The sequence below is a fragment of the Cylas formicarius genome, unplaced genomic scaffold (genome assembly GCF_029955315.1).
Source record: "Cylas formicarius isolate icCylForm1 unplaced genomic scaffold, icCylForm1.1 PGA_scaffold_4__25_contigs__length_36172078, whole genome shotgun sequence".
Taxonomy (NCBI): domain Eukaryota; kingdom Metazoa; phylum Arthropoda; class Insecta; order Coleoptera; family Brentidae; genus Cylas; species Cylas formicarius.
In genome coordinates, this window is record NW_026844334.1 from 8,678,292 (window position 1) to 8,699,108 (window position 20,817).

Sequence of the window (20,817 nt, forward strand, 5' to 3'; positions counted from 1 at the left end):
ATATAATTTCCTTAAATAGTATGTACAATACAGCTTAAATAATACTCCCAACATTTAAATCTATTACAACAAAAATACGTGCAGTATTGTCATTCAAATAGAGATTGCCATCTTTCCCTGTTATGCCATAAAAAGGATTTACAAAGTTGAATATATTTTCTAGAATTAGTAACAAATTTTATCGCTTCTGCTAAAATATTATTTACTTTGGGACCAATATATGTATAAAATTTTAAATTTATATCATGGTAATTAGTTGATACTTGAATATTTCTGTTTGTTCTGCCACGTGTCAAATAGTTATGGGCAAGGAGATTCCACAAAGCCTCCTCCTTATAAAGATATTCACATAAAGTTATTATGTATATAAATCTAATATTTAAAATTTCTTGCGAAAATAACATTTGAGAAGGATATCGTTTCTTTTGTTTAAAAATAAGTTTGGGAATACATTTCTGTATGATATTGAGTTCATTTAATCTGTTGTTCTGTAAGCCTCCCCAAACGAGAATCCCATATCCAATTAGTGATTCAACAAACGCTTCATAAACAATCACAACAAGTTTTTTATTTAAAAATTCTCTTAAAGATAAAATTTGTACATGAGTTTACGAATTTTATTCGTTAAATAATCATTATGTGGTCGCCACGGAACCATCATTGCTGATATTACTTTATGTAACTGTAACGTCTTGCTTGTTTATACCCTGTTCTGGCTTAGTCTTTGTTCTCTCTCCTTGGTTTCTAATATTAGTTTAATCATTTTATATATGTTGTCCCAGTTTGCTTTAGATTTTATCATAATGTCTATCAGGTTATCCGGCGTTAGCCGCGTGTTTACTTTCTTTATTGTCCTTTCTCTAAGCAGTCTCCATCTTTTACAAAGGAATATTGTATGCTCAGGTTTATCTGTATTGTTACATTTCGTGTAGGGTTCCTCCACCTCTTTTCCAAAGCGTTTGGTGTATGTCTTAAACATTCCGTGACCTGAGATTGCTTGGGTAATATAGTAGTTTAAATTTCTATGTTCACATTAAACCCATTTATTTATATCCGGGATTAACCGTCTAGTCTACCGGCCTATATGTGCGGTATTATTCCATCCATTTCTCCATTGTTCTCTCTTTAACGTCCGAGTAAGTCTCACCTTGCATCTTTTTCCTCTCTTTTGCCATCAGATCTATTGGTGGTATTCCTGCTATACCCTGCAGTGCCACAGCCGAGACCGTTTTAAATGCAACAGTCACTCGTATTAGGGCCCTACGTTGGGTTCTTTCCATGAGTTCCTTTTAACTTCTAGAGCTTCTGTCCATGTAGGTGCTCCATACAATAGTACTGAATGCACCACCCCACACAGTACCCTTCTTTTCCCACTAGAGGGACCCCCTATATTTGGCATAAGTCGTGCTAATTTACCAAGTCTGTCCACAGCCTTTGCAGTAACCCTCCTCATATGTTCCCCAAAATTTCCATGCTTATCAAAAAAGACTCCTCTTCCTTAGTTTTTGCAGTATTAAATTCCAATTAGCAGAGTTAAAAGCGTTGCGAAGGTCTAGTGTTACCAAAGCATTCCAGATTTATTTTTTTTCGCTTTTCTATAGTGTCCTTGATTTCTTGTATTGTCGATCGCACCTTTGTAAACCCATATTACCGTTTCGCTATTCTTCCTCTTTCCGCAAGGCGCTCGGATTTACGGGTTTTGATTGTTCGTATTATTATTATTATTATTATTATTATTATTATTATTATTATTATTATTGTTATAATTGTAATTAGGTCTAAGAACTGTTTAATCCAGGGCTGCCTTCCACCTGTTTCTTGGCCGACACGCACTTAGTTTTCCTGAAAATACGTTGTCATGAATCTTCCTCAGCAACCGGTATTCATTGATTCTTAATGCGTGTGCACTTTATTCTGCCCTCTTCTTTTGGACCTATGACTTAATTTTCTGAATTTTGCATTTTTCCCCGATATCTTCATTCTGAATTCTGTCCACTGTTGTCAGTCAGACCTCAATCATGTTTCTGCGGTGTCAGCTACTATTACGTATCAATATCGGCCGCATCACGCTTTTGACACCTTCCTTGATGTTCCTGGTGTTTGGTATTTGGACACCCAGGCAGTTGAAGGTTGCCATCTGTTCAACGATAGTGTTTTAAAGATATTGTTGTTAAGGCAGAATATGAGAAAAGTTGTGTTGGTTCGTTTATCTCTAACAGCAATCTGAGTCCCTACTGACCGTTTTGGTTACTTTTGATCTTCACGATTTCCTTTCCTAAACATCATTGTACAAATTTCCATTTGTGACTTTTCTTTTAATTGTTTTTTCGCTAATGGCAGATTCAGATTCAACTGTGGCCCAGAGCATCTCAATAGTTATAGAGCTTTATCTAGGTTCACATCTTTAATTAGAGTCCATAGCTTCGATAGTCGCTACTTGGTGTAGTTCATTGGCTCTGGTTTGGTTACTCCCAGCAGATGATAGGTATTTAAATTGACATGGTATGTATGTGTTTGTTTCCTCCTTTTCTTGGCAGAATTTGTATTCAGTGCTTTTTTCTCCACTCCCGTTAAACTCAGTTGCCTCTTAAGCAGTCAGTGGCCCGTCAGTAGATCTACCATTATTCTTACGACCTTCTTGTTGTAGCTTAGCAGGTTTTTGCTGTAAATTTGGAAGATGTTCTTCTGAGGAATTCGTGGGCGCGTCTCTGTCTTTTTGATGTTATTTTTTGATGTTAGCTAAGTCTTGTAGAAAAATAATACTTATCCAATTACTTCCTCAAACTGAACTTGCAGTAGATGGTTGGGTAACAGTACTTCAAAAGCGCTTCTATTTAACCACTGTTTAATTTATATTGAGTTCTAAAATGGGAACGAATATTTGAAAATTGTCTGAAATATATCTTTAAAAAAATATTTTACACTTAAATGTGTTTTTTTTTTTAAATATTGTTAATTTAATGGATTCCTAACGATTTATACCCCGACTACTTTAGTCCATAAGAATACAATACAAATACTCAGATTTCAAAAAGATAATCAAAAAATAGTGGCAACAGTATGTTATTCACGTCAGCCATTAATAAACTGATATCTCAAGCAGCGGCGCCGGCGTCGGATCGATTAATTATGGTGTTTTGTTCATTTATTAATAAATCTCAACGACGTAGCGTAGAGAAGACAAACTTTTACCTATAATTGAATTTCAATAGATTTCAACATTAACCAGACATATTTACATTTAGGGATTATAATCATCATCAGCGGAATAGAATAAATATTTGTATTTGTGGAAAATCGATGTCGTTTGTTGTGACTACCAACAGGTTACATTAGAGCCGGGTTTGGTTTTTAACGATCTATACAACCAATGTTCCGGACAATAGCGTCGATAATGCAATGGTCTATTTTTAAAACTGTATTTATTAAACGGTGGCATAGAAATGAGCAACTCGAATTCGAATACCGCTTCAAGACTTGACATGTTGGCTCTTTGAAATGAAATTTTGGACTTGGCTTTAAGTCCCCTTATTTGGAATGCAAAGTAATGATAAAAAAGGTGTTTTTTAATATTCCCCATTTACTGTATCCCACAGAAAATTTCTTAATTATTTAGTAGGGGGTACACTTTTAAACATTTAAAAAAATATATTTCCGTTTTTTTTTCCTTAAGAGCTATTTCAGTGTTGCTAATATTAGTGTAGTATATAACCAAAACACATTTTTTGTTTCTCCAATTTTTCGAAAGTATCTACGCTCGTATAAATATTTTATATCTCGGTAACGGGGGTCCTAGGAGACCCCCATTTTCGACAATAACTTCGGAACGGTTTCATCTAAGTCTTTTTTTTTTCAATTTTCGACTGTTTTTTGAATATCTCTATCAAACACGATGAGTGTCCCAAAATTTAAAGCTATTTGGTCCTCTCACGGAACCAATTGAAATTCGCGGGGGGTGGGGGGGGCTACGGTGTCGGGAAGTCTTTAAAAAAAAATAAAAATCGCGTTTGCAAGGGTCCAAGAGAAAGATCATTAATCGAAAACCGTTTACGCTAACGAAAAAATTCTTGAACGGGAAGACGCATAAGGTGCGCCGCAAATTCAAAAACACTGGAAAATGGGTCCCCCATTATTGAAAAGTGGCTATAACTAAGATATTAAGTGCTATCATGTTACAAGTTAAAATTGAAATTAATTAGTCAACTTTATCAATTAAACTAAATATTTATTTCTACTTTATTTCTTTATTTTAATTAAATTATTAACAAACTAAATTATTTATTCATTATTATAATTAGTTGATAATTTTTCATTTAGGTGCCTTGTAACTCCGCCCCTGTTGAAATAATACTTTGCATAAAGTGCGCACCTCAGACGATAGAGCCAATATACGACGAATCTGCCGAGCACGATATAAACTAAAATCGCCACAAGTCCCGAAATTGCAGTTAAGGGCTTTCGATAATCCAGAATTTGGTATAGGTAAGGTTCCCCGAATATCGACTTGGATCCGCTCAAGTAATGGCAGAAAGAGAAAACACCGTAAGCCACTGCCAATATGAGTGACGGATACACGTGTAGCAGTTTGACGGGCATGCTAGTTATCATGAAATCGGCTAGTGCCAAAAGCGGAGTCCATAAGTGTAAGAGCGAGGCACCCACCCCATAGGCGACCCTTTGATAGAGATACACTAGCGTCCAGTATCCGATGGCCATGGCGAGAGCTGAATCCATGGACGCGGAGTTGATAAGCAATTGGATTTGGTACCACCTTCGATGCTCGACGTCGTTGATTTCTTCGGAGTTAATTTGCTGGATGTACTTCGCGGTTACTGTTACGAGTGACAGGGTGGCCCACAAACTACAAGCAGTGTAAACCCAGAACGTGTAATAATAGAACGCGTTCAACTTAATCCACACGGGACTATTCCAGCTAATTCTAATGTAAAAATAGGTTACCATCCAGAAGTAACACCAATATAGTGTCCGGTACACCAGATAGAATAGGTCGATGGTGGTGTCATTTTGCCACTGAGGTAGGAAGAACACTTGTGGGTGGGCGTATGTCCATTGGAGGTGTTTCCATGCGAATTCTTCTAGGAAGGTTTTCATATCCGCGGTATACGCTACGATTGATGGTTTTCATTTTCCGAAATTGGTTTAAAGCAAAAACCTTGCGTGATTAAGTGAAATTGAGTTGGATTGAAACCTCACTGTCATCTTGAAGGTCGCGTTGACACTAAAATGTTTGCGACAGTTCTGTAGCTTAGTAGTATGTTAGTTATACATATCAGTGCCATGTCAGCCCAGTATCAGTGCCAATCAGTATCGATCAGTGATACCAATTCACACATCCGTAGTTAAACCTATCCAAGATGACTCGTTTCACTAATGAAGATTTGGGAATTATTGCTATAGCAAGGAAGTAGAAGAAAATCATATAAAGAATAGAATATGGGTACATAAAGCTTGGATGATATTATTTTTGAAACCGGTATCCATATACTTTTTGTGAGATAAGTCATACTTCTTCTTCCTTCTTCTGCCTGGTTCAAATTATGTGGTAGCTGTCTGCCGGTGCTTCTTCGTTCCGATAGTGATTTGTCCCTCGTTACTTTGACGATTATTTCTGCGGTCATTTCGTCAATGTGTCCGTTCCATTCTATCTTTCCATCTGCGGATTATTTTAATTTCCGTGGACTCTAGCATTATTTTGGTCTTCGATGTTTCGGAGCGGGTTTCGACTATATATATCATTATTGGTCTTATAGTTGTTTTGTGTATTCGCCATTTTGTTCGCCATGTTTGCTCGACAATACTATATTATTTATTCGTTACATTATATTATATTATTTTTGTTGCTTTAGTTCTTTGACTTTGAAACTAACTCTTCTTCGATGTCTCCGAATCAGCATATTCCGATTCCAAGGTTGGAATTTCATTTCCTGTTGAACAATCTTTTTCTCGATTTCAAGTTTATTGGAATAATAGGATGTTGCCACGCATTTTGTTTTAAGGATTGAGATTCTCATGTTGAATTGTTTTGCTGTTTTATAGAGTTCGTAAAGAAATCTCGTCGGCGTAGTATATTATTTTTGATTTTGAACCGTTTATGTTTTAAAACTTGTTTATTTGTTCGGTGAGTTCGCCATTTATTTTAGCCTGAAGCTTGTTTTCGGAATAAATATTTTCAATGGTCTATGGATAACGTCATCTAGTTGTATTCGATCGAAGGCTTTTATTAGATCGATAAAATACATGTAGGCTGATCTGTTATTATATTCGACGGATTTATTAGTTATTTGTCTTATGATGAACACCGCGTCTGTACAAAATCTTCCAGATCTGAATCCTTGTGGTTTTTCTGCCAATGTAATATAGGTATTGACTTTAGTGTTGTGGTGAGTGGATTTATCTCCCGTTAGTTTGGTGGAATTTTTTGTCCTTTTTTAAAAAGTAAAGTTGTCGTGCGACACGCCATTCGTCTGGTATTTTATGATGAAACCCGAATTTGTTTATTTAAGTTTGTGATTGTTGTGTTAGTTGTATTGCACCGTATTTGAGGAGTTAATTGGTTAGTAGCTATACTGCTTTAATCTACAGCTTTTTGAAATATTATATCGAGGTTCCTTTTTGTATAAGAGTTGCGATAACAATCTCACTCATTTCCTTCCTTTTTGCAGTACATAAGTCATACAATTCTGAATCATTCCGTATCAACTGTATTAGTTTTTCAAAGGAACTTCTATAGGCTCCTGTAATACTATTTACAAAACTTTGGCTTCTTCCGAGCTTAACTGGAACTGAAACATCAGCAAGTTCGATTCCAGAACAATCGACGCAGGACGAATTCAGAAGTTTTGTAAATAGAACTCTATTAGGTTTTCATATATGGCAAATTCCAATCGACAGGTTGTCAGTGAAATACAGAAACTACCATTATCGACTTCAAAAGAATCTCGAAACGGACACGGACAAATAAGATTTTAATATTTTAGTTTTCACACAGACACTGAAGTGACACTACACTGATATGTACAAATAGACCTCAAAAAGGAGTTTTCACTTATTTATTCAGTTTTGGACGACTTAAATTATAATACTCTGTTGTCCTTTAACAAGTTTCAAGTTACCTAATCCGTTGGAGAAAACAAAAAGTTCAAGTAATATTTATCTAATATTTTACATATAAAAGGGCAATAATATACGGTGTAGAATGATACGAGAATTCTACTTTCAGGAGTTCCGCAAGGACCTATTCTGAACCCTTGTTTTTTATTTAATTAATGACCTTGCTGGCGCTCTTCTGAGTGCGAAATATTCGCTGATGATTTTAATTTTTTTAATTTGCTTACGGGTTATAATTGAATGAATAAAATTGCATAGAATTTATTGAATTTTGATCATCAATTGAACAATAGTATTCTAGCCAAAGGAACTCAAATTTCTGCTAAATTTGTTAATATGTTTATATAGAACCCGGTCGGATGTTTCGTTTTTTCAAAGTTCACCGCAACTGCAGCTCGCCTTAACGTTAGAAAATTAATTCGGCCCTTGCATATTTTGGAAACTCGAGTTCTTCCAGCGTAATCCCGCTGGCACTTTGCCGACCGCTTTGAATCAATAAAAACCTCGCCACCGCGACAAAAACTTTCCGAGGAAGTACGGTCTGCTCGGCGGGGAAACTTTGCGGTTTTTCTTCTTATTCGGACAGGTCGGGGTGTTTTATAACGGGCCAGGTGTCACCCTTTACCTTTTCCCTCGAAACTCGTTTTTAAAACGCCTCTTAAAATGTTCCCGACCGTCACAGAAATATGGAAAGCGTTTTCCTGGTTTTTGTGTCTTCTAATAAAATGCGCATAATAAACCGCCGTTCGAGATTTATTTTCTTTTTCCACGGCAATAAGGCCGTTCCGGTTTATCAAAATTATGAACCAAAATATAAAAAAAATTCGAAAACTGCAAAAAGTGCAAATGGAGTATTATCGACTATATTTCATTTAGTTACCTTTTTTCAATAACTGTACCTGTCATCAGTTAACTCCCTACCTTAAAATACATTCGGTACTGTCTCACAAAAATTTACCCAAGAATTAATAGGCGTAGAAAAAGTATTGTTTTCAACACGTAGATAAACATTTTTAGTCACTCGTTTATTAAGCACTTACCCCGTTAGTGCTATGTCAAACTCGTGATTAAACTTGTTGCATAATATATACTGACAGTATGGTCCATTCATAGATATAAGAAAGTGACCAATTGCTTTTGAATGGGATTATCCGAGGGTGGTCATTAACATACAATGCAACAAGATTATTATCTAAAATTTCAGAATTTAAGTTTAGGTAAAATTGTGGTCCGTAATAGAAAATACTTTTATACCAACCTGTGTTCAAGATTCTTTGGTTTGGCCACTGTATATTTAATCCCATTGAACATGTTTGGCACCAACTGAAATCTGCCATTCGTCGTAACAATGTTTTTCCCCGTGTTAACGCCAATGTCCTCAAACTTATAGAAACGGAAGTTTTTAACATCCCTCCACAAAGTTGGGCAAATTCTAACATATAGAAAAATCAGAACAATCGTATATCCATATTGCAAATAATATAGAACAAATAATAATTAGAACAGGCGATGATAGCGATAGTGATAGTGAATAATCTTAAGTAATTTAAAAAGGTAATAAAAATAATTTGTAATTTTATTTTAGGTTTAAACATAAATACATACATAAATAAATAAATATTGTTTAGTATCTTTCCTAACAAAACCCCAAATAATTAAATTATAAGCAAAGTACGGGCCTGTTCGGCCATATTTCATTATTACAGCTTGCCCGGATCTTTCCTGAATTCGTATCAGTTAGTCACTTTCTTATATCTATGGAAAGACTTTGCCCATTATGACTTGCAGGTAATATCACAGCTTATGCTGAATTCGGCATTCGATGTTGGTCTTTCGAAATCAGAGTGGTTGATCATGGATGGGAACTTTGTTATTACTTCGGATAAGTCACTATTGAAGTCTTCTGAATTTGGGACTCAAGATCGACTCTGACTTGTGCCTATCTTAGTTCAGAAATTAAGTTGAGAATTCCCTACATGCATGGGAAGATTGTGTGAGAGCCAACTGATCTCCCAAATCTTTTACTGTGATGTTGCGTATTGCTCAGTGTTAGCGTAGACCCAACAAGTAAAAGAAATTACTGATATCAATATTTAAAAACACAACTGTGCCTCTCTCTTCAAGAAGTGAAGTTAGTAGCTAACTCCTTTAGTTAGGAGACCTGGGGCCCCAGAAGCAGAACACCAGCAGCTACCAGTGAGTACCATGTTTCGGTTATCGCCGTTGGGTGTTGCGCAATTTAACTTATGGATTATCCTTTTGAGCATAATGTTGTGTACAGGGAATAATTAAATTCCAGCAAGTTTACACTCAGCTCTATAACAAAGAGAGAAGCATAGCTTACAATCCTAACTGTGTTGCTTACAAGGTAAATAATTATGGCTCTCCTATGTACCTTGCGGCGAAATTCATTAAGACAAACATCAAGACCTAATTTTGATTCCTAAAAATAAAACTTCTTTTTATGAAAAATATTTCAACAACAATTCGGCTAAAGTATTTTTAAAAATCTTTGTTTATATTAAATCGAAATTAGAAATTCTGGGCTTTACTAGTATATTATAAACATTAACACATATTCATACGTTCTAGCTCTCCATTTAGGTTTTCTAATAAAAATATTTATGTTGCCGCTCGAAACTCTAGTGCACCCAACCACCAAATTTATATTCAAAAAACCCAACACCAAGTAAATTGCCGGCTGACAAGGGATGAACATTTTAATTTTAAACTTTTTATTTACACATTTCGGAAATTATAATCACCCCGACGCTTAAATCAGACAAGCGCGAAAAGAAAGGGCCTCCGAATAGGAAATTATATGCAAAATTTATTCAGAATATGCAAACTTGGATGGCATAGCGTAGTTCCTGGTAATGGTAAGGGATCAAAAGAAAAAAACGGCGCGGATTCCATAAAGCACACAAATGTCGAGAATTTGTCTGGTCGCACTTTAACAATATCAAATCGTCCGCGTTAAGCCGAGCTACCATTTGGCAAGGCAAAAATGGGTTAAACCGCAATCAGTGAGTCGTTTGTTACGTGTAAGTGCGACGGTTAGGGCGGATAAATTTCAATGGCAATCTCAGCCTCACTTCTCCTAATAAGAAAGAATTTAACTTTTAGAGAAATGTATTTTTTTTTCAGTTAGTAATTAGATGTGCTGCCTATGTAAAAGAATATTTGCAGTTTATAAAAATTAATTTTATAGGATATAATATTAAATTTCTCCCCCACTCAAAAATCAGATCAGATCAGATGTTTTGGGTAGATCTTAGTCGCTAAGGCCTGATAATACCGAAAATGTAGATTAAATCGAGAATAGTAACACTACTCAAGCCAGGTAGGGATTACAACCAGTCAAAAAGTTACAGACCTGTTTCGTTCCTATCTCTATAACATATTCGAAAGGCTTATTCTCAGTAGGATAAGTGCTGTACTATAGAAGAAGCTTATCCCAAAACAAGCCAGTTTTCGACCAGATAGATACTTAATCTGACTCAATTTATAGAGGTTCGCTTTGAGGGTACTGGTACTGTATTTATTGACTTTAAAGTAGCATATGACGCGGAAACAGAAAGCTGATGACAAAAATCCATAAAGCAACACGTGCCTTCCATGTTACCCACATGATTGGTACTCTACTCCAGAACCGACGGTTCCATGTTAGTCTGATGGAAAAAAGACTGGGTAGAGAAGCCAGAAGAACGGAGTACCAATCGCCTTAGGGCAAACACCCAGCAAGACGCAGATTTGTGCTTTTCACCTCAACAACAAACAGGCTATATAGTGAGATTTAAGCAGGACTGCTTAAAGGCCAAAGTAAGCGCGCGCTTAGGAAATTGGTAAATACATTTACTAACCAAAACACGGCGATACAGCCGTCAACGAGATAGCACGATGCCTAAAAACTACCCCTGTTTAAAAACTTTGAAGTTGCTCTACCAACGTGGAGGTTGCTGCCGATATGAAAAAGAGAACCACAAAACGACCAAACACACCCTCTATACGGCCATTAATCACCAATGAACATCTAGAAAAAGTTTACTTTTTCAAACTATTGCACTAGAGGGTTTCGCGGAAAAAAATCGTGTTGAGAGGGGTCAGAAAAACGTACAAAATATAAAAGAGGAAACCTGCTTCCGGAAGACCTCATCCTCTATGGAGAACCTTAAATAGAATGAGAGTTCAGGGTCCAAAATGCAAGATGACTAGATGAGAAACTACTCCCTCACAACGAAGACACAAGATGCGTACAACCGGGTCACCTCTTGATCTGCCCCATGCTTGAACAGCCCTACAGGATGTAGGACTTATTTAGTGGAAGTAATAAGAGCATACCGGCCTGTAATTACTAGAAAATGAGTGTCGAAAGAAGAAAAAAACTGTCGAAATACATCGAAAACGTCAGAATTCGTTCGCGATTGTGGGTAACAAAGCTGATGTCTTAAAGTGACACTTCACAAGGGTAATCAGTGGATAATTTGGTATTTTAATATAGGGAGCAGAAAAGAAAACGGAATATGGTTTTTAAAAAACTGAAGCCACCTGTCCTAGTTGAGAATTTGTTTTTGGAATCTGGACATTTTATTTTTCGCAATTTCATAGCTTTTGTTAAATGATATCTTTATACCACAAATGATCACCATATTAATTGTTTTTAATTTATACCGATCATAATTTTGTTTTGTAATTGGACATATACGTAATAGCCATACACACATAATTAACTTTTTTGTACTAACTCGCGGCAAAATAAATATAAACCGTAAAACCCCGCGGGTTATAAATTATTAAATAATTCTGCTACAAATAGGGATCCAAGTTGGTAGAGACGCTTAATCTAGAACTACACACACGTCTGTAATGAAATCACGAAACGCGGCCATGTTTCACGGAACTTAAATTGCCTTTAAAGACGCCTTCAACCAGCCCCGATAATTAGGTTGTCAGGTACTTTGATGCCCCATTCGTTTCGTAGGATTTTGCTTCACGTTCTACCGCACGTTAACGTGTTTTCAACGGCTGCTCAATATGTCTGCCGGACCCAATAGACGAAAACTTATTAGTGCTTGCTCCATTTTTGAATAAATTTTAAAATGTGTTTAAAAATTATAAAGACATTTTAAACTTCTCTGTCCTCAAGCCTCCTTTTAAGGTTAGAAGAAAAAATCTCCTAGGGCTTGAGCATTTTAACCCGTGTGATGGCGTTGCAATGGTTTGCCGAATTTTTAAAGCTTCAATAGAATGAAGTGTAGAATTAATACTCCTAAAAGGCTGGTAGAGAAAGAACCCACTGATCGTATAAGGCGTATTTGATAACTACAGGATTCTTTTGATGAAAATGATTATTTGTATATATTTTTTTTTTATATCAGGCTATTTCGGAAAGAAATTTCAACAAGTGTGGTAAACGGCATTTGAGGCACGAGTTTATCTGGCCCTAGCGGGAGAAGTGCTTAATAAACGAGTGACTTAAAAAGTGTACGGTATTATACCGCAAATGTTCGAAATGGCTGGGAAAAGAAACTGACGTGGCACAAAGGTCCCTTTCCGCAGGCTACATCGGTGTATAATTAGGTATTTCAGGAACTAGGAAGTAGAAAAAATAATTTTTTCTACTCCCGTCTGTAAAATGCCTAATTACGCACCGATCTAGCATCACTCTACCACGTCAGTTACGTTTCCCATGGATCCGAGCCAGTTCGGACATTTCTGGGATTTTACCTCACGGGTTTGAGAGCAATCGTATGTTTTCGGAAATATTTCCCACGTTTTGAATTTTTACGTTTGTGAATTCTGATGGTAATGTCAGTGAATGTATTCGTGTAGTTTTGCGAAAATGTACCAAAAAACTAACGGTCTTAGAAAAAGTATAGTATGCAACACGTTCGGTAAACTTTAATAAACTCGCTCAAATGAGCCGTTTACCGCACTTGTTGCATAATATACTATTATTGCTGTATTCCCTTCTCTAAATAACTAATTATATGCTGATCTAGCATGCGGTACCTAATATTTTTTTAAAATATGCTGCTTTGTTCATTTAATCGTAGATTTTCTGAGTTTGTTTATGTAATCGTAATCCGGAAATTAATTCCCCCCCCCCTTCTTGAAATTCATTTTGAAACTCCATCTGACAGAGGGGAGTTTAACTTTTCGAAAGATACTCGCTGTAATTGGAATAAAATTAAAATCCAAACCCGAACAAATTTCGGCGCTAAACAATATCAAATTTCGATTAGAAAACTGCTGGGAGCAGCCGCCAAATGTTTGCAGACGCCACACTGTGGGCCCATTGCCCAAACTAGGTTGCATTAATTCGATTATTTTCTAGTTACTTAAAAACCTGAAAAAAATTTATTATTTATTATTATCATACATTGCCGGTAAATAATAATACTTTTTTTTTTCAATTTTCCAGCGTTGCCGCATTAGTATTTCTCGGAGTATATTTTAAATATATACCAAAACTAGAATAAAAAAAATTGGAAGCATTTTGCAATTACTGCACAGTTTTATTCAAAAAGCTTCTGCAGTCACGTGAAATAATTTAACCGTATTTAAGGAAACAGAAAACATACTAGTTAACAAATTCCAAATATATGAACTATTTACCTAAATTAAATTAACTTAAAAAAACTTAAAGGATAAGAAAAAGTTTTAGAATTGGCTTATAATTAAACTTTTGGCAGATATGTTTTCAACTTAACATACTTTTTTTAACCCTGAAACCCACTAGGTAAATTATAATTTTAGTCATTCTCGCTGTCATGACATGTCAGACTCACTACCCATACACTCAAAATCATATTCGGAAGTCTCCGAAAAATAGTCATTTTTTGTAAGGCATCGAGCTCTGAGCTTTTAAGTAGATGGCGATAGTGGTTTTTTTGGTCTTACAGGTAACTGGCGATAACGGGGTCAGAGGACACTAATAACATTCGCATCAAGTCTTTATTCGTGGCAATGCGCGATTTTTTTTGGGTGTGATGCTCGCGATATCGCCGACAATCTTTGTGACGTGCCTCTTGGGCCTCCTCAGAGAGCTGCCCAATAACACAATGTTTAATAATATCTGTGGAATGGTACAGCAGTTTGTGGACGGTTACGGGCATATAATACCACGAGTAAAGACTTAAATATTTTAAATATTTCTTCTACAAGGTTTTTCTTACTAGAGACACTCCAGAATTGAAACAACGTTTTTTTCGATATATTTTCTAAAAACGAAAAAACAAAAGTAGTCTTGCAATTTTGATTTTTTTTTTGATAAAGACACGGTGTTGTCGAAACAATTGTAATGTCATAATATATAATTTCGTGAAAATCTGAACTTTTAGTTCTTATTTATTTTACAATTTTGAGTTTAAACGTGTGGATAAAATGAAAACAATATGTATAAAAATAATGCATTATAATTGACTCGTTGCACAAGCAATACATGCGATAAACAACTTTAAGAGCATATTAATTGTTTTGATATTTTTATCACTCAGAGGTTGACATTTTTAACTGGCATAAGTTTTGCGATTATTTGCGATATTTTTGGCTAACAGTTTTTAGTACTTTACACCCTTGCCTAATAAAAAATGTATATCTTTGCGTGGCACCCGTTGGCCTTTATATTTTTTTACACTATAGAATTTGAAAAATTAGATATTAATGGTACTTATCCCGTCACTTCTTGTCAAATCGCAGAAAAAACACAAACATTCTACATTGCAGGTACAGGTCTAAACTAATTAACAGGACTGACATCAGTTGTCAAATGCTTAAAGCGGCATTTGTTTTCAATGCCTACTAAGCCATTTAAAAAGTGCGAAAACTTCGTTATTTTATTGAAGCGATTGCAATAAAAATAGACTTTCTTTTAAACATCTGATATTGTGCCTTTGTGCAATACCGTTTTTACGTGTTTCAGTATGTTCTTAATTTAAAAACATTGACAAATTTTGCATTTTTAATAATGATTTATTGCAACCTAGTTTATGCATGGGGCCCACAGTGCGCCATCAGAAATTAAATCAGAAATGGAAGGCTTTTATCCTATATTACGCTATTAACCGCAAAGTTTATGTTTCCATATTTATAGCGTTCCAGTTCCGAACTAAATTTAATGTAAATGTCCTCAAATGCGACCACAATGCTATCGACAAATTCACCTGTTAAAAAATTATAGCAAATTAACTTCTGAATTACTGTTAATAGAGTGTTCAAAATATAATGAGAGTCAATAAACTAGTAGAATTAAACTTAATAGGTCGGACATTATTTGTAAGTACCGGCATTAATTAAAAGGAATGGCAATCAAAACCAATGCACTTTTTTAAATAACTCTGCCTAATAATAATAATAATAATAATAATAATAATAATAATAATAATTTTATTAACGTATTGATATACAATGAAAAGAACACGGTTCGGATGAACCGACTAAGATATTTTGTGCCTCCGTTTTTAAACCTATCTTCAGAAGAAGGTAGCAGCGCTAGGCAGGAAAAATACACATAAAAAAATAAATAAATACCTAGTACGATCTGTGTAAATAGAGAGATTTACACTTTGGTAATAGTTTGCAGTAGACATTACTTAAATATTTAAAGATAATAATACTCCACGAAGGTGTGTGGAAAAGGTATTGTTTAGCAATTTAAGAGACTGGTCCAATGCATTATATGTTTTAGCCATGTCATATGTAAAGGATCTTTCATAAATTCCAGAGGTGTGACGTGGAGGGGTGAGCATGCCTTTAAATCTTATATTTAAATTGTGAGCGTCCGTGCGAAAGCTGAATTTTTTGAAAAGATAACGTGTAGATCTTATAATTTTGTGATAAAGATTAAATTTATGGAGATATCGTCGATTTTTCATATTAAGCCATCGGACTTCCTTCAGTTTATGATTAACACGCCTGTCGCGTTTAATCCCAAAAATGAATCTTAGACAGTATTTCTGGATTTTTTCAATTCTTTCTGAGGTAGCCGGTAGGTAGTTAGACATGGGCTATAGGCGACATCACAGTGGTTAAAAGAAGATAAAAGTATCGAATCACACAGGAACTTTTTTTACGATTGATTTAAAATATTTTTAGAACTATATAAGCATTTTAAGTTAGCAATGGAAGTGTTTTCGGAGCGCGAGCATTGAAGATGCCAAGTGAGATTTTGGCGAAACGTCTCCAGGATTCCAGTCGGATGCTGGATTTGCAGGATTCCAGTCGGATGCAGGATTCCAGTCGGAGTTCAACGAGCGAACGGATGATATCCCGGAATATAGTATCATCATATATATATATATATATATATATATATATATATATATATATATATATATATATATATATATATATATATATATATATATATATATATATATATATATATATATATATATATATATATATATATATATATATATATATATATATTCTCACGTATTGATTCACGGATGGAAAAATGTGATGACACTATATTCCGGGATATCATCCGTTCGCTCGTTGAACTCCGACTGGAATCCTGCATCCGACTGGAATCCTGCAAATCTTGCATCCGACTGGAATCCTGCAGACGTTTCGCCAAAATCTCACTTGGCATCTTCAATGCTCGCGCTCCGAAAACACTTCGAACACTGGACAGTGTTCGAAGTGTTTTCGGAGCGCGAGCATTGAAGATGCCAAGTGAGATTTTGGCGAAACGTCTGCAGGATTCCGGATGCAAGATTTGCAGGATTCCAGTCGGATGCAGGATTCCAGTCGGAGTTCAACGAGCGAACGGATGATATCCCGGAATATAGTGTCATCATATATATATATATATATACATATATATATATATATATATATACATATATATATATATATATATATATATATATATATATATATATATATATATATATATATATATATATATATATATATATATATATATATATATATATATATATATATATATATATATATATATATATATATATATATATATATATGTATATTCTCACGTATTGATTCACGGATGGAAAAATATGATGACACTATATTCCGGGATATCATCCGTTCGCTCGTTGAACTCCGACTGAAATCCTGCATCCGACTGGAATCCTGCAAATCCTGCATCCGACTGGAATCCTGCAGACGTTTCGCCAAAATCTCACTTGGCATCTTCAATGCTCGCGCTCCGTTCGAAGTGTTCGAAGTGTTTTCGGAGCGCGAGCATTGAAGATGCCAAGTGAGATTTTGGCGAAACGTCTACAGGATTCCAGTCGGATGCAGGATTTGCAGGATTCCAGTCGGATGCAGGATTTCAGTCGGAGTTCAACGAGCGAACGGATGATATCCCGGAATATAGTGTCATCATATATATGTATATATATATATATATATATATATATATATATATATATATATATATATATATATATATATATATATATATATATGTATAAAGTACTGTTATTTTTTAGATTTACGTCATGTAAAGTATTTCCATTTATATTTTGTTTGTTTCTTAAATTTTCCTATTAAATTGCTAGTTTAGTTAAAAAAATACATTTAAAAGTGATGATGTAGTAGCAAGTTTTATTAAATAAAAATAAAATCATAAGTGTCGCCGCAAAACAAGTACGGGAGACAAAAAAGACATGACCGTGAAAAAAGAATAACTAGATTATTGCAAATTACACTTATTTCTTTTTATGGGCACTAGTCATAGCATTACACGTGCCAGCTTTCAAATACGGTGCGAACTTTAAATAAAATTTAACATTGCAGAATTGCATTTGGGTTATAGTAGATGCATTTAAATGATTTTTATTTTTTTAAGCGAAAACCGTGCATCGTACGAAAGCAAGTTGATCAAATTTTCTCCAAATTGAATGGGGATTTTATAAATAATTTTTGTTTTCAGTCAAAGCAGTGGCGTGGTATTTTTTTCTTAAAAAATATTCAGTCCAAACCACATACGTACGCCACTGGTAAAAATAAGAATAAAACTTTTGTGTCAAAAACCTGCTCTCAATAATTAAAAGATGTTCACCAAATTTGATAAAAATATCGAAAGTGATATAAAAGTTACAAAAGGAAAAACAATTTTTTTTAGAAAATTTTAACACCATGCCTTTCTGAACCTACGTTCATATCAATTTTTCATGTTAAAATTACGCAAAGAAGGAAGTTTAACACCCTGTAGTTTGAAATAAATGCATCTCTACTTTCTTCCCTCTCGCCCTGCCTATGTTCAAACCTCTCTAAACCGGAGATCCACGTTTCCGGGGTTTGAATTCTCTAAAGAAACTTTTAAAAATCGCAACAAGCTAAAATATTGACCTGAAAATTAAGAATGAAAATCATGTCGCCGCGAAGCCAACAAAGCAACTTAAAAACCGGTGGAAGCTTTAGGGCGCGACCGAGAAAAGAACACAATTCGCTTTCCCGTGGAAGCGTTAATTGAAAAATTGAAAAAAAGAAGCCAGTCGTAACTTTATTACCGCCCGCAAACAAGCGAGCAAGCAAAAAAAGAACGCAGACCAAAAGCAACGCGAAACAAATTGTAGGTATCTAGTGGAATAATTATTTCCCTTGTGGAACACGAAGTATCATTCAAGACAGGTAATAACCGCTTGCTGCAATTCCGGTCGGTATCCAGGACGCCATAATGGGAAAACGACCAGAATGCGACTAATTTATTTTCATATTTTATTAAGGGACACGAATTTAAACGCTACGTGAACGATATCATTTTAACTTCCCATTTATCAATCGAGACCGAGTCGAATGGAAATTAAACTAGCCAAACAAATGCAACTATTTTGCTGTAGATACCTATTAGTTTCCCACCGTAACATGAAAACGTTATTCGTTTGTAATTAATTCAATGGTATCAACGACGTATATGGACGGATCGGTTCTTCAATGTAAATTTAAACTTCAAAATAATAATATGGGAATTACCTGGAAGTTAGTTATAATAGTATATTATGCAAAAAGTGCGGTAAACGCCATTTGTCTCACGAGTTTATTTGACACGAGCGGAGCGCAGCGGAGCGAGTGTTTAATAAACGAGTGACTTGAAAAGTTTACCGAATGTGTTGCATACTACACTTTTTCTACGACCGTTAGTTTTTGGGTACATTTTCGCAAACCAACACGAATACATTCACGAACATGACCGTCAGGACTCCGAATCTCCGAAAACATTCGATTGCTCCCAATCCGTGCGGTAAAATCACGGAAATCTCCGAAGTGATTCGGATCCGTGGGAAACGAAACTGACGTGGTAAAGTGACGCTTCCCGCACGCTAAACCGGGTGCGGGTCACTTTACGATGTGAGTTCCTTGTCCCACGGATTCAAGCCACTTCGGACATTTCCGGGATATTTTCGGCACACGGCTTTAATTTTCACGTTTGTCAATTCTGACGGTCAGGTCAGTGGATACATTCGTTTTATTTTGCAAAAAAGTACCCAAAAACTAACGGTCGTAGAAAAAGTATAGTATGCAACACGTTTGCACTTGTGTATTAAGCACTCGCTGCGCTGCACTCGTGCCAAATAAACTCGTGACTCAAATGCCGTTTTCCACAGTTGTTGCAAACTATACTATTTTCAATATAAATAAAATTCACTTTAGTGTCAAAAGTCAATGAAATGACGTGTCCGAGTCTTCAATCTAAATTTATACTGGAAAATAATAACGTTGAAGTTAGGTGGTGGTAGTGAATTTCATAAACAGTTTCCAATATAAATAAATTTTCACATTGTTAACAAGGAAAATCATCCTCAATAGTCCCGAAAAAAATTCAATAAAATTTCAGAAACGTCGACCACATAAGACCTTGATTGTTCGCAAACCCAGACAAAACCCATCAACAATTCCTGAATATCGAAAGTGAGACCCTTACATTTTTACTTCATAGATATAATGGTTTGTACTCTTAGAATAAGTAAAACCAATAAAATTTTGACAGGACCATATTTAATACATATCTTATAAATTTACAAAATCAATCTGTAAATATTAACATGTTCAGATAGGGTTTGACTATAACTAGTCAATTGAAACTTCGATTGTTGCTCAAAAATATGTCGTGAATGTGACGCTGAATAAAAACTAGAGTAGATTAATTTAGTTTACAAATTAAATTTTTTTATATAAAATTAGCAGTACTTATTATTAGTATTATAGGCTAAATGTTAGGCTAAAAGTATCGAATATGTTGCCTATTTCACGAAGTAAAACAAAACATCAGGAGTGGCTCATAAATAATAAAATAATTTGATGATATTGTTAATTATTTTATTTTATAGCCATTTTCGCATCAAATTGTACATTCAACACCAAGTCAAGGTACACACACATATTATTGTTCAGCCCATGGTGCACGATAGCATTTGTTAAATTATATACAATACAAATACAAAACCGTATAAATAAAATATAAATATAATAAATTAGTGAAATTTGTTTTTTCAAATTTCCGAAATGAATAATCATGTATTACAAATTAAAAACCATACCGTATGATTTAAATTTTTGGCGACAAAAATAGAAATACCGGCTTTCTGATAATACTATTTTTAAAAACTAAAAATCATTACTCTTATGGCCGACCCTAAGTGAACTGAGCTTTGCGTTGAAATGCAGGGCTTATAAATAATTTCCATTATATTTTATCATGCCCATTTTAGT

At 34.9% G+C, this 20,817-nt stretch overlaps 2 protein-coding genes across 4 annotated transcripts in view; one reads left to right on the top strand and one right to left on the bottom strand.

Annotated features, from left to right (window-relative positions):
* Nucleotides 1-20,817, top strand: part of LOC132700930 (uncharacterized) — a 148,106-nt gene that overhangs the window by 30,380 nt on the left and 96,909 nt on the right. The gene's annotated exons all lie outside the window — the stretch shown is intronic.
* On the bottom strand, nt 1,779-5,639 carry LOC132700858 (protein rolling stone-like). Its single transcript, XM_060668430.1, has 3 exons — nt 5,528-5,639; nt 4,370-5,126; nt 1,779-1,842 (listed from the first exon to the last, which is right to left on the bottom strand). Exons 1-3 carry the CDS (start codon nt 5,637-5,639, stop codon nt 1,779-1,781), a joined length of 933 nt encoding a protein of 310 aa, XP_060524413.1.